The sequence below is a fragment of the Marmota monax genome, unplaced genomic scaffold, assembly GCF_021218885.2.
Source record: "Marmota monax isolate L192 unplaced genomic scaffold, Marmota_monax_Labrador192_F-V1.1 WCK01_AAM20220418_F8-fsc00001, whole genome shotgun sequence".
In the NCBI taxonomy this organism is placed as follows: domain Eukaryota; kingdom Metazoa; phylum Chordata; class Mammalia; order Rodentia; family Sciuridae; genus Marmota; species Marmota monax.
In genome coordinates this window covers 9,808,480-9,822,291 of record NW_026693777.1, presented here as the reverse complement: position 1 = coordinate 9,822,291, position 13,812 = coordinate 9,808,480, and the positions used below count along the sequence as shown (strand labels likewise).

General features: G+C 35.1%; 1 protein-coding gene and 1 non-coding gene across 6 annotated transcripts in view; both read right to left on the bottom strand.

The window, feature by feature from the left end:
• Positions 1–146: 146 nt before the first annotated feature.
• Prpf39 (pre-mRNA processing factor 39) overlaps positions 147–13,812 on the bottom strand; it is a 33,091-nt gene continuing 19,425 nt past the window's right edge. For all 5 annotated transcript variants that reach the window (XM_046460877.2, XM_058584508.1, XM_046460878.2 and 2 more), the window contains 10 exons: positions 12,088–12,255; positions 11,479–11,644; positions 10,351–10,458; positions 8,521–8,685; positions 8,081–8,207; positions 7,450–7,718; positions 6,248–6,432; positions 2,160–2,234; positions 1,046–1,166; positions 147–871 (listed from right to left, as the gene is read on the bottom strand). In XM_046460877.2, coding sequence (XP_046316833.1) covers positions 815–871; positions 1,046–1,166; positions 2,160–2,234; positions 6,248–6,432; positions 7,450–7,718; positions 8,081–8,207; positions 8,521–8,685; positions 10,351–10,458; positions 11,479–11,644; positions 12,088–12,255 — 1,441 coding nt within the window. In that variant the 3' untranslated portion in view covers positions 147–814. The remainder of the gene's footprint in view (positions 872–1,045; positions 1,167–2,159; positions 2,235–6,247; positions 6,433–7,449; positions 7,719–8,080; positions 8,208–8,520; positions 8,686–10,350; positions 10,459–11,478; positions 11,645–12,087; positions 12,256–13,812) is intronic.
• LOC124104835 (small nucleolar RNA SNORD127) lies at positions 7,304–7,389 on the bottom strand. Its single transcript, XR_006855526.1, has one exon. It is a non-coding gene; the product is annotated as a small nucleolar RNA SNORD127 (small nucleolar RNA).

Sequence of the window (13,812 nt, the reverse complement as noted above, 5' to 3'; positions counted from 1 at the left end):
GCAGAAAGTTAAATAGGCTAAGAAATCTTGGCAATAATAGCTAAATAATAGGGAAAGTTCATTTCAAGACCAGTGAACCATTAATGCCAACTATAAAGTACTAGATGCTTCCCCCCAACCCACACACAAAATAAATTCATAAACAATTGCTGGATGAGTCTTCAGTTTTATTACAAAAATGAAGATGATCAGTTTGATCAAAATGAAAGCTTGCTCACAGTTTTACATGAATAATCTAAATACAAAGTCTCCTGGAACAACATACTTCTGATATGATTTTCATTATTAAAGGGATGCAAACATGACATTTTCTCAATCCAAGGCATATTTTAATATTGTATCTTTTCTGCAGTTAACATCCAAGTTCACAAGTATAACTGAAACACTCAAGACAACCTTGTCAGCAACAGTAAAAATCATTTTTGTCTGTTTTTACAAAGGAGGTAAATCCCTAATAACCAGCCCTTGTGTGTTTTCAGAATCTTGTACTATACTGACATTGATCTGCAGTCAGTTTTTCCCTACACTTAAGGCTACAAAACTGTTGCAAATGCATTGCAAAAGAATTCTAGACCACTTAATGAAAAAATAAAAAAAATAGTTCTCCAATAAAAAGTAAATTTTATAAATGGTAGGAAATAGTATCTGGTAAGCTACTAACTGACATTTTCCCCTATTACTAAACAAATCATGTTACACAGAAACGGAAGACAAGTTATCAAATACAACAAGCTTATGCTCTGTTTACATCCCTCATTTAAAAAAAATAATTTCATACTTTTAACATATTCCATCTGAAATTTACATTTTCCCATCAGGTTGGAGGGGGGGGATAATACTGTCCATAATTCCAAGGATTCTGATAATTGTACTAAAAAAAAAAAATAAAAATAAATATGTTAGCATACTTGAACTATGGCTGAGTTCCAGAAATAAAAATTAAAGCAACTACATTTAATAAATGTGTTCTAAGACTTGGCCACAGAAATCGGCTATACAATTATACACTTTTAATAATATGAACAAACAATTAACATGGACTCACTTGATACCAGGCACTATAGTTATATGCAGCTTGATTTGCCTGTAAATCACCATCAATCATCTGAGTAGAAGATGAAGTTGTGTCTTCTGTGTGTGCTTTCTTCTCTTCTGGTTCTTCTGATCTATGGAAAGTCAAAATGTAAACTTATAAAACTTCCACAGAAGAACGTTATTAGATGAATGTCATCTGCATATATTTGTTTTATAGAGTTTCCAACACTTTTTTGATGGGGTAGGGGAGGAGGGAGGGTCCATTCTGGCTGAAGCAAAAGTGACAGGGAGATATACCTAGTGGCATAAATGTATAGCTGGACAAATTATGGCTTAATAAGCTGAAAACTAAACTTGATAGTATAAACTTTTCCACAGAAATCCCTCAAGTTCAATCATCTATCCAAAGAACTTCACCTAATATCTCTATAAGATGTGTGACCTCTCTAATATGTTCGTCAACTGACACCCAGATTATCTGCTCCAAGCACAGATCGTGCTGTTCACTGCCCTCCTCAAAATACTCTCAGTAGTCGCCAGCCTAAATAATAGATTTCTCTAGCAAGGTAATCAAATCCCTTTCCACTCTGGCCCCCAAGAGACTTGCAGCCTCACTTTCCACTCTCTACAAACCTAAAACCCTCCAGCTACATTGGTTGACCTATCACTAAGATATCATACTTGTGTGTCTTTATGGCAGCGGTGGGAAAATAGTGGCCTGGAGATTGGAGGTGGCCCACAGGTAGGTATTTTGTTTATAAAAATCTGTACTTCTCACTTGAAGACGATGTCTACACAGTGTCCATATTCCTGAATAACACTAGTTAGAGCTGAGCAGTTATACCTAAAATGGAATGTATATCACCCACCTACACACTACTTTTAAATTTCCTAAGACAAAGCAGTTGCACTCATGTCACTGCTACTAGCCTGCCTTGCATTTGTGACCCATAGTGGGGACCTTAAGGAGGAGGCTGCCAAGAAATCAGGCTACAGGCCTTTACTCTTTGTCAATCCCCAGTCATAAATATAATAGTATCTAAATTACCACAACACTAAGCTAACACTTAAAAATTTTCACAATGTCTTTTAAGCACCCCTTTGTGATTTATGAAGTTACATACCCATTTTCTGCTTTCCTTTTTAAAGTATCCTGTTCTTTTAGGAGTGTTTGATGTTCATCATAAGCATTAAGAAGCCTAAGGAAGAAGGGGAAAAATTAAAATCCTCTGGAATATTCAATAAACATTACTTTTTAAAATATTTTATTTTTTAATTGTAGTTGGACACAATACCTTTATTTTATTTACTTATTTTTATGTGGTGCTGAGGATAGAACCCAGGGCCTCACACAGATGCTAGGCGAGCACTCTACCACTGAGCCACAAGCTCAGCCCTACAAACATTACTTTTTAAAGATATGTTTTCATTTAGGCAAACTGCCTATATAAATTTGTAAGTGGCTAATTTTTCATATTCATTTTCTGTTTTAATTTTAACTACAACAAATCTTAGTCCTTACACTTGGAATCTCTATACCTACAACTGTGAGGACCTGAATGACATCTTTTTTGTTGAATCTTTAATTTTTGTCTGCTTATTACTGCCTTTTCAAAATAATGTCATTAGATATCATTGGTCCAAATTCAAAATAGCTTGCTATTGTGAACTAACTACTGCATGTTCTCTGAACTCTCAAGGCACAGCACAATCAAGATCATACTTCCAGGCTGGGGTCTAGCTCAGTGGCCAAATGCTTTGCCCAGCATGTGTGAAGCCCTGGGGTTCAATCCCCAGCACTACCAAAAAAAAAAAAAAAGTAACACTTTCAGTACTTCTCCAAACCTTCTAAATAGATATTACTTTTATATGAACTTTAATCTGCTTCCATCATTGTTGTCTTCTCCTCAATTATCATTAGAATCCAGGAGTAGCTAAATGAGGCTCCACCACCTCCCTTATAAGCTTCATTTATGTTCACTTATGTTTCCTCTGAGAACTGTACCATTCAACTAAAAGGTAAAATTACATTATCTCTTTCCTTTGTATGCCTTCAGCAGTGTAAAATAGAAGACATTATATACACAGTAATGGAACACAATTAAGAGCAGAGACATGGAAACAGATTCTAATCCTAGCCCCAAAGTAATATAGCTAAGGGACCTTGGAAAAAAAATTGCTTAGTGTATCCTTAAGTTCCCTTTCTTCGCCTATTTAAAAAAGTACCAGGTTGGGGTTGTGGCTCAGTGGTAGACCACTTGCCTTGCAAGTGTGAGGTACTGGGCTCAATCCTCAGCACCACCTAAAAATAAATAGAGATACTGTGTCCATTTACAACTAAAAAAATAGTGCCTATACTCATTATACTGCTATGAATTTTACATTTATTATAAAATATTAGAATGAATCCAAGCAATGTACCCGGTTTATGGATAGGCAGAACCAACATCATCAAAATGGCGATATTACCCAAAGTTCTCTACAGGTTCAACACAATGCCAATCAAAATCCCAACGGCATTTCTGGTAGAAATAGATAAAGCTATCATGAAATTCATATGGAAAAACAAAAGACCCAGAATAGCAAAAGCAATTCTAAGCAGGAAGTGTGAATCGGGAGGTATAGCGATACCAGATTTCAAACTGTACTACAGAGCAATAGTAACAAAAACAGCATGGTACTGGTACCAAAACAGGCAGGTGGACCAATGGTACAGAATAGAGGACACAGAGACCAATCCACAAAATTACAACTTTCTTATATTTGATAAGGCGCTAAAAGCATGCAATTGAGAAAGGATAGCATCTTCAACAAATGGTGCTGGGAAAACTGGAAATCCATATGCAACAAAATGAAGCTGAACCCCTTTCTCTCGCCATGCACAAAAGTTAATTCAAAATGAATCAAGGAGCTAGATATCAAATCAGAGACTCTGCACCTGATAGAAGAAAAAGTTGGCTCCGATCTACACATTGTGGGGTTGGGCTCCAAATTCCTTAATAGGACACCCATAGCCCAAAAGTTAAATACAAGAATAAACAAATGGGACTTACTTAAACTAAAAAGTTTTTTCTCAGCAAGAGAAACAATAAGAGAGGTAAATAGGGAACCTACATCCTGGGAACAAATTTTTACTCCTCACACTTCAGATAGAGCCCTAATATCCAGAATATACAAAGAACTCAAAAAATTAAACAATAAGATAACAAACAACCCTATCAACAAATGGGCCAAGGACCTGAACAGACACTTCTCAGAGGAGGACATACAATCAATCAACAAGTACATGAAAAAATGCTCACCATCTCTAGCAGTCAGAGAAATGCAAATCAAAACCACCCTAAGATACCATCTCACTCCAGTAAGATTGGCAGCCATTATGAAGTCAAGCAACAACAAGTGCTGGCGAGGATGTGGGGAAAAGGGTACACTTGTACATTGCTGGTGGAACTGCAAACTGGTGTGGCCAATATGGAAAGCAGTATGGAGATTCCTAGGAAAGCTGGGAATGGAACCACCATTTGACCCAGCTATCGCCCTTCTCGGTCTATTCCCTGAGGACCTTAAAAGAGCATACTATAGGGATACTGCCACATCAATGATCATAGCAGCACAATTCACAATAGCTAGACTTTGGAATCAACCTAGATGCCCTTCAATAGATGAATGGATTAAAAAACTGTGGCATTTATACACAATGGAGTATTACACAGCACTAAAAAATGACAAAATCATGGATTTTGCAGGGAAATGGATGGCATTAGAGCAGATTATGCTAAGTGAAGCTAGCCAATCCTTAAAAAACAAATGCCAAATGTCTTCTTTAATATAAAGAGAGCAACTAAGATCAGTACAGGGAAGAAGAGCATGAGGAAAAGATTAACATTAAACAGAGACGAGTGGGGGGAGAGAAAGGGAGAGAGAAGGGAAACTATGGAAATGGAAGGAGACCCTCATTGTTACACAAAATTACATATAAGAGTTTGTGAGGGGAAAGGGAAAAAAAAAAAAAAACAAGGGAGAGAATTAAACAACAGCAGATGGGGTAGAAAGGGAAGATGAGAGGGAAGGGGAGGGGGGATAGTAGGGGATAGGAAACGTAGCAGAATACAACAGTCATTAATATGGTATTATGTAAAAATGTGGATGTGTAACCGATGTGATTCTGCAACTTGTATTTGGGGTAAAAAATGGGGGTTCATAACCCACTTGAATCAAATGTATGGAAGATGATATGTCATGAGCTTTGTAATGTTTTGAACAACCAATAAAAAAAAAAAAAAAAAAGAATGAATCCAAGCACTTAAATTTATTAGTAGCTGTATTATTCGAACTGAAATTTAACAAAACCACCAAAAATACAAAGATACACAAATAAATCTGTTTTTCTCTCTACTGGTTTCAATGGAAATCAAATTAATTAGAGAAAGGATATGGAAAACAGGTACTGAGATATTTCCTTACTAGAATCAGATAAGACTGGAACTTCACCAGTGTTCTTGCCAATATTTCTATTCTTCTATGTAGCAAACTTATCAAACACGTCTTTTCCCCAAATCTGGAGCAAACCCTTCTACCCACCCTCAACTTCAGTCTTTTATAATGCTTAGAAGAAGAGGTCATTCATTAACCATGATCTGTGGGACCAACCACACCTACCCTCTTCGCCAATCTCAAAATAAAAGTGTCATTCCTATTCCAAATTAATCCCATTTATGTTTAGTGACCTACCTACTAAATGTTATGTTTCATGGTTCAATCCTTGTTTTATTTCCCTTCATATGAGACTACTTCTTCCTACCATTTCTCATTCACTCATAGTTTAAATTGTCATTCTAAAACTAGGAAAATAGGGGCAGGGGTTGTGGTTCAGTGGCAGAGCGCTTGCCTTGCATATATGTGAGACACTGGGTTCGATCTTCAGCACCACATAATAATAAATAAACAAAGATATTGTGTTCATGTATAACTAAAAAAAATTTTTTTAAATAAATTAATAAAACTAGTAAAATAGTTCTGAAGGGAAAACAAACCATGTCTTCCTGCTAAGCACACATATATTTATGAAACTGAATTTACTCCTACATGTATCTGAAGTAATCAAAGCAAACATTTTAAAATTTAACAATATATTATTCTGTAATAATCATCAACTTCCCATCCCCAAAATGCTCATTTACCCTTCAAACAGATAATATAATTAAGATCTTACTTATTAACATCTGAGCCAAAGTCTTCAAGAAATTCCACTTTTCTCTGAGAAAATGTAATTCTCATTTTAATAGGTAATGAGCCATGTATAGCTTTGTCAAAACAATTTAAGATATTGTCTTCATTTTGTTTGAGGTCACCACTATATTCCATTTCAAGTAAATTGAGGTATAACTTCGTGTTCTCCTGTGTAAAAAGCAGTATCAATTAACATTTCTAAATTAGAGATTTAAAATTCCTTAAATTTTATGTTTCAACTTAAAAAATTCAGTATTAAACCTGGTTAGCTGTTTTCAGCTTACAACTAAAGAGATAAAAAAAATCTCTAGCATACTGATAGGTAGTGATACCCTACTCAAGTATAAAAACTGTTAAATGTGAATAAATCCTTTCTTGAATTTAATATGGCTTGACCAACAATGACAATTAGAAAACAAAACACAAAGAATTATTTCCATAGCTCCAATAGTTTAAATAGTTAAACTATAACCACTGATTTTTTCCCCCCCTAAACTACAGACAGAAAAGATTTGTTACAAACTTTTATAAGCAGTACTGGGGGAATGAATCCAGGGACTCACACTCTTGGCAAGCACTCTTATCACTGAGCTACACCCCCAGTTCTAATGTTTTTTTTTGTTTTGAGACAGGGTCTGCCTTAAATTGCCCAGGCAGATCTCAAACTTGTTATTCTCCTGCCTCAGCCTTCTGAGGAGCTGGGATTATAGGTGTGTGCCACCATGTCTAGCTTAAACCTGAGTCAAACTCACCTGGCAATAGCTATAAACCTAGAAAATGAAAGTTCCAATATGTTACCAACTATTATATAAAAGGAACTTCTTTGGAAAAGGACAATTATCTCCCTGCTACATTTGCTACTGTTAGGCTTTTGTTTATAAAATGTTCTCCCAACCCCTCTCTTTTACTTAATAATCATGAAATTTTTTGTAAAATTTCTAAAGAGAAAATAGAAGTAGCAGGATGTTGGCAACCCTTTTCAACTCAGTAATCTTTAATTTTCTCACTTTTAATTCAAACAATTTGAAAATAAGTTTAATGGCAACATCAGTTTAGAGGGACTATTGTCCTCATCTTGTAACAAAATATATTACATGCAGACCAAATGTTTCATCATAGTTGCCAAAGTGAAAAACCAACCACTGGTCATTTATGAAGATACTCTAAAGAATAACAAATACATACTTTATCTCTTTCAATTGCTTCAGAAAGCACCTTTCTTGATTTTGGAAGATTTTTTTGTATTTTGAAGAGATGCCGGGCTAGTTTGACAGCATAAAATGATGATTCATTATTCGATTTGGCATTCTTAATAGCATCCTGTAGCAAATGTTCAGCTTCTTCCAAGTTTCCATGCCGTCGTTCTAAACTTACTCTTCGCAATCGAACCATTGCCAATCCTAGAACACACTCTTCAAATGTTCTCAAGATATTCCTGGCTTCATTAATATTACCTAGAAATAACAATTAAATGTTTGTTTTTGTTTAAACTTCTGAAATATTCTTTATGCCAGGTATTGAAAAACATTAGTGCTCAGGCTAAATTGTGCCCCCTGCTTGTTTTGTTTAAAAACAATTAGTAACCAACCATGCTCATTTGTTATACATTGTCTATGGCTGCTTTTGGGTTACAATCGCAGAGCTGAGGTGTTAGACAAGAGACAACATGGCCTGCAAAGCTGAAAATATTTATCTGGCCCTTTATAGAAAAAGTTAGTGAAATTCTTCTTTATATATCCCTCAACACTCAATTCTTATAATTTTATCCTGGAATAACTCAGTCTCAAGAATATCAACTTAATTTCCTTATTCTTACCCTGCTGTTCCTCAAAAGCTGCCCAAAGCATATGCACCATGGGTTTCTTTGGAAGATGAATAGTACAAGCTCTGCTGAAGACATGCCTCACTCCTTCAATGCTATGGTTTTCCATGTACTTGGCATACTACATACAGAAAAAAGGAAATACTGAATAATTTACAGTTGAACAAGCCATTAAATATGTGACAGAACGATAAAATTCTATTTTTAAACCCATTCAGCACCTTTATTGAACCACTAGACTAGTTTCTGTAAGGAAGGACGAAGAGAGGCAACGAGGTTGGCATATGCAGCAGTCAAATCTGGTTGCAAGCAGACCATCTCCTAATGCAACAGATATAGTTATATGAACAACATTCAACAGAAGTACAAAAAAGGTTAGTCACTAGATCAATGTTTATAATATATTCAAGTTTAAGAGCATACAATTTTCTTACCTTAATCCAAAACTCCTCATAGAGGGCACATGATATGACACATCTTTCAAAGAGAACCACAACTCGTTCATGAGTTCCATTTTCTATTTCAAATTCTAAGTATTCTTTCCAGTTTTTTAGTTGAGCCTTTTCCAATGGTTTCACATGAAAATACGGTCGTTTAATCTATAATGACATTATGACATGGCAATAAAAGTAAACTAATACCAACACCAAAATATTTATAAACACATTAGAAATATAAATCATTTAAAATGACAATAAAAAATTTAATCTCATAATTTTTAAAAATTCCTTCAATTCCTCAAAACTGGAGGACTAGAATGCATTTTTCATTTACTCAGTCCTTTTTATGGAACTACAAACACTTTTCAGTATAAGAAATTTTATTCTTTGTTGAATGTTTTTAACTTTTCTTTTTCTCTTTGCAGTGCTGAGAATTGAACCCAAGGTCTAATGCATGCTAAGCAAGTGCTCTACCACTGAACTACATACAGCCTCAGTCCTTTTTAAATTAGTTTTGAAGTAGGGTCTCACTAAACTTTCCTAGACTGGCCTCAAATATATGATCCTCCTGGCTGAGACTTCTGAGTACCTGAGATTACAAATATGTGCTACCAGTAGTGACAAAAAACAGATGATTGGCTATCTAGGCCTAGAAGACACTGCAAAGTGACCAAGAGTTGATAGAATAGTTCTATAGCTTGACTTCTGTGGTGATTACAATTTAGAAATATTTGTCAAAACTCATTTTACAGCCAGCCACAAAAGATCCTATACTATGCAATTCCATTCAAAAGAATGGTCATTATAGGGAAATCAATAGAAATAAACTGTAGACTAGATATCTTAGGGCTGAGGTTGGGGATATTGTAGGTAGGCTGAAGGTAAACTAAAATTTAAGTGGTTTCTTTCTTTTTTTTCTTTATTTGGTACCAGAGATTGAAATCAGGGGCAATGAACCACTGAGGTACACCCCCAGCACTATTTTATTTAGAGATAGGGTCTCAATGAGTTGCTAAGCGCCTCACCATTGCTGCGGCTGACTTTGAACTTGCAATCCTCCTACCTCAGCCTTCCAAATAGCTGGGATTATAGGTGTGCGCCACTGTACCTGGTTCCAGGTGGATTTTTTTGTTGTTGTTTTGTGGTGCTGGTGATTGAACCCAGGGCCTTGTTCATTCAAGGCAAGCACTCTACCAACTGAGCTGTATCCCTAGCCCGTGATTTCTTTTTGAGGCACTAAGAATATTATAAAATTGACTGTGGTGATTGTCATATCTGTTATACTAAAGACTGTTAAATTACACACTTTAAAGTGGGTGATTTGTATGGCATGTAAATCTTTTAAAAAAAATGAATAAAGTTTATGGAAAATAAAAATTACTATACATCTCTAAATGGGGGCATTTTATTGTACAAATCATACCAATGAAGTTGATTTGAAAAATTATAGTAAAACTGTGCAGATTAATTAGACATACTGCAGTTCAAATCTGAATGCAACAAGATTCTAAAATTGATAATAGCAAATGATTAAAACTGATAATGGGGATTGGGGCTGTAGCTCAGTGGTAGAGCACCTGCCTTGCATGTATGAGACACTGGGTTCAACCCTTAGCACCACATAAAAATAAATAGATATTGTGTCCATCTACAACTAAAAATTAAAAAAAACTGATAATGGTAATAATAAATGAGATACACATCTTATTACTGTAATACACAAAAATAAATAGAAAAAATAATAGTCATTGCCATCAAGTGAAAAATATTATTATTCCCATATGTATTTTGAAGATTATAAAGATTATGAAACAAAACACTTACACCTTCTTCAAATGTCCACCTTTTACTGACTTCATGCTCATTATAATTAAACATTTCTTGATGAATTTCAATGATTCTATGTCTCATGTTTTCTATTTCAGTAATTAACTTGGAAAAAAGAAAAAAAATCAAGTTAAAATTTAGTTATGTATTTTAAAAAATCTTCCATATTATACATTTAAGTATTATCCAGATATTTAGTCTAAGAATAGTGGTAGGTTTATAACTATTAGCAATTACTATTTTTAACTCAAATTTATGTACCAAAACTTCTTAATAAAACACTTTCTTACATTTCTTACACATTTTCCGGTTTTTCTTTCTTTTTTTTCCTCAGGACTGAGGATTGAACCTAGGGGAACTCAATCACTGAGCAACATCCTCATCCCTTTTCACTTTTTCAGTCAGGGTCTCACAAAGTTGCCGAGGCTTGCTTTTGAATTTGCCATCCTCCCTGCCTTAGGATTAGTGACCCACTTTAGCCCCCCCCCCATTTTTTGTACTGGGGATTTAAGCCAGGGGTGTTTTAAATAAGTTACCCAACCCTTTTTATTTGTTTTTTATTTATGGGGGGAGGGGGGGTGGGCGGGGGCAGGGTAGCAGGGACTGAACTCAGGGGCATTCAACCACTGAGCAACATCCCCAGCCCAATTTAGTATTTTACTTAGAGGGAGGGTCTCACCAAGTTGCTTAGAGTGCCTCGCTTTTGCTGTATTTGGCTTTGAACTCACAATCTTCTTGCCTCAGCCTCCTGAGCCACTGAGATTACAGGCGGGTCTCACTGAGCCCGGCCTGTTTTTAAATTTTGACACATAGTCTCACCAAGTTGCTAAGGACCTCACTAAATTGCTGAGGCTGGCCTCAAACTTGCAATCCTCCTGTTTCAGCCTCCCAAATCCCTAGAATTACAGACATAAATCACAGCACTAAGCTCTTTTCTTTTCAATAAGACTAGTAGATCACAACCTATGTAAAAAAATCCTTCTCAACTAAGTTATTTCCAGGTATCTCACAGTAAGAAATTCTCTACCTTAAATCTATATTTAAACCATATGAGCTAAATGGACAACTACATAACAAGGGTCTAATTTCTCATGAGCTGAACAAATTTTGATTAAGTGTCATTACCTTTGCTGGATCAGTTATGTCTTCAATTCCTGATGGTAGATCATCACCAGGAGGACCATCATCACCACTATGTCCATTTACAGAAGCTAATTCCCTTCGCAGCTGAATAAACTGCTCACCAGTTAAAAGATCTCTAGGCAAGTTATTCTGTACATGGTCTTTAAATCTAAAGGAAGAGATAAAAAGTTCATGCTATATTTTTGCAACAAAATTTAAATTCCATGTTAGATGCCCACTACGTATTGTTCTTCTAAGTGAAGTCAAACTTAAGAGAAAGAAACCAAAATATAAACCCTCTTCTTCCTTTCTATAGTAAACACCTACCAACTTGATAAAATAGTCTATGGACATCTCCATTTCCTTCCTGCCTTAGCACTGAAATGGAGAAGAAATAGAAACAAATTCAAACTCCAGTTCTGTCAGTTATCTAACTTTAGATTTTTCTCTTCTCTAAACTATGATTACATAGCAAAAAAAAAAAAAAAAAAAAAAAAGGAAAAAATTCCTGTTTATATCTAACAAAAACATATGAAACATTTCTAGAGAATATCCAATTATTAGAAATTAATCACCTGAGTAATCAATGATATCAAAGATTTTTCGACCTACCTCTGAAAATGATGACTGTACAGTTGTGTTGGAATACCAAGAATACGATCATATATAGCTGTAACTTCTCTCAGGTTTCCCTGTTCATTTTCCCAGTTTATATACATTTCCCATAGTCTGTCAGATCGGAAATCTGTTCCTGCAGCTAGAACAGCATGCTCAAAAGTTCTGAAAAATTAAATTACTCTTAAGTTATCTTTCCAAAATAAAAATCATTTAAAAAATATTTCTAAATTTAGAAAAAAATGTTAAATTCAAAGTTATATTCAATTGCTTCACATGCAAGTAGAGATTAAAAAGCAAGAGGATAATTCAAAGTATATAAGAGTTCTAAAAAAGAGTGAGAAAAAATAAAGCAGAGAGATGTACTTTGTATGTGATTTATCTTATATAAAAATACAATGGAAAATGTTCACCTTGCAAACAACAGTGACACAGAAGATACTTCAAAGTATCTGTTAAACTTGAAATGTCAATTGTATAGGTTCATTTAAGGCAAAAGACAAAATAAAACAAGAATTTAAAAGAGAAGTAAATTTTACTTCAATCTAAAGAATACTGAGATTGAATCCAGGGTCCTGTGCATGGAGACAAGCACTCTACCAACTGAGTTATGGCCCCAGCTCTAAAGAATACTTTTTAAAAATTATTTTAATTAGGTATATATGACAGCAGAATGCATTTTGATTCATTGTACACAACTGTGGCACAACTTTACATTTCCATGGTTGTACACGATGTAGCACTGCATCATACATGCAGTCATAAATGCACCTAGGGTAATGATGTCCATTTCATTCCACCATCTTTCCTACCCCAACACCCCTTCCCATAACTCCCTCCCCTTTGCCCCACTCAAAGTTCTTCCATTTTTCCATGCCCCCCCGGCCCATTATGAATTAGCATCCACTTATCACAGAGAACATTCAGCCTTTGGTTTTTTAGGATTGGCTTACTTCACTATATCCCACAGTTTCTTTATCCATTCATCTATTGAAGGGCATCTAGGTTGCACACATATCAGAGTACTAATCTCCAGGATATATAAAGAACTCAAAAAACTGAACACCAAAACAAACAACCCAATCAATAAATGGGCTAAGGAGTTGAAGAGACACTTCTCAGAAGATATACATTCGATTAATAAATATGAAAAAATGTTCCAACATCTCTCATAATAAAAGAAATGCAAGTCTAAACTACTCACACCAGTCAGAATGGCAGTTATCAAGAATAGAAACAATAAATGTTGGCGAGGATGTGGGGGAAAAGGCATACTCATTCACTGCTGGTGGGACCGCAAATTAGTGCAATCAATCTGGAAAGCAGTATGGAGATTCCGTAGAAAATTTGGAATGGAACCACCATTTTACCAGCTATCCCACTCCTTGGTCTATACCCAAGAGTTAAAAACAGCATACTACAGGGACACAGCCACATCAATGTTTATAGCAGCACAATTCACAATAGCTAAACTGTGGAACCAACTTAACGAATACTTTTTAACAAAACAACTGTCCAACAAAAGACCCAGCTGCCTCGTGAGGTAATGAGAATTACACAAATATTGAAACTCTCAAAAGCCCCTCCCAATTCTAAAAATTTAAAATTAAAGTCTAATGCAAAAATGAGTATTTTAAAATATTTAGTTCATTTAAAAAGATTTCTGTAAGCAATTTTAATCACAGAATTTGATATCCTAATGAAATAAAACTTTGAGACATA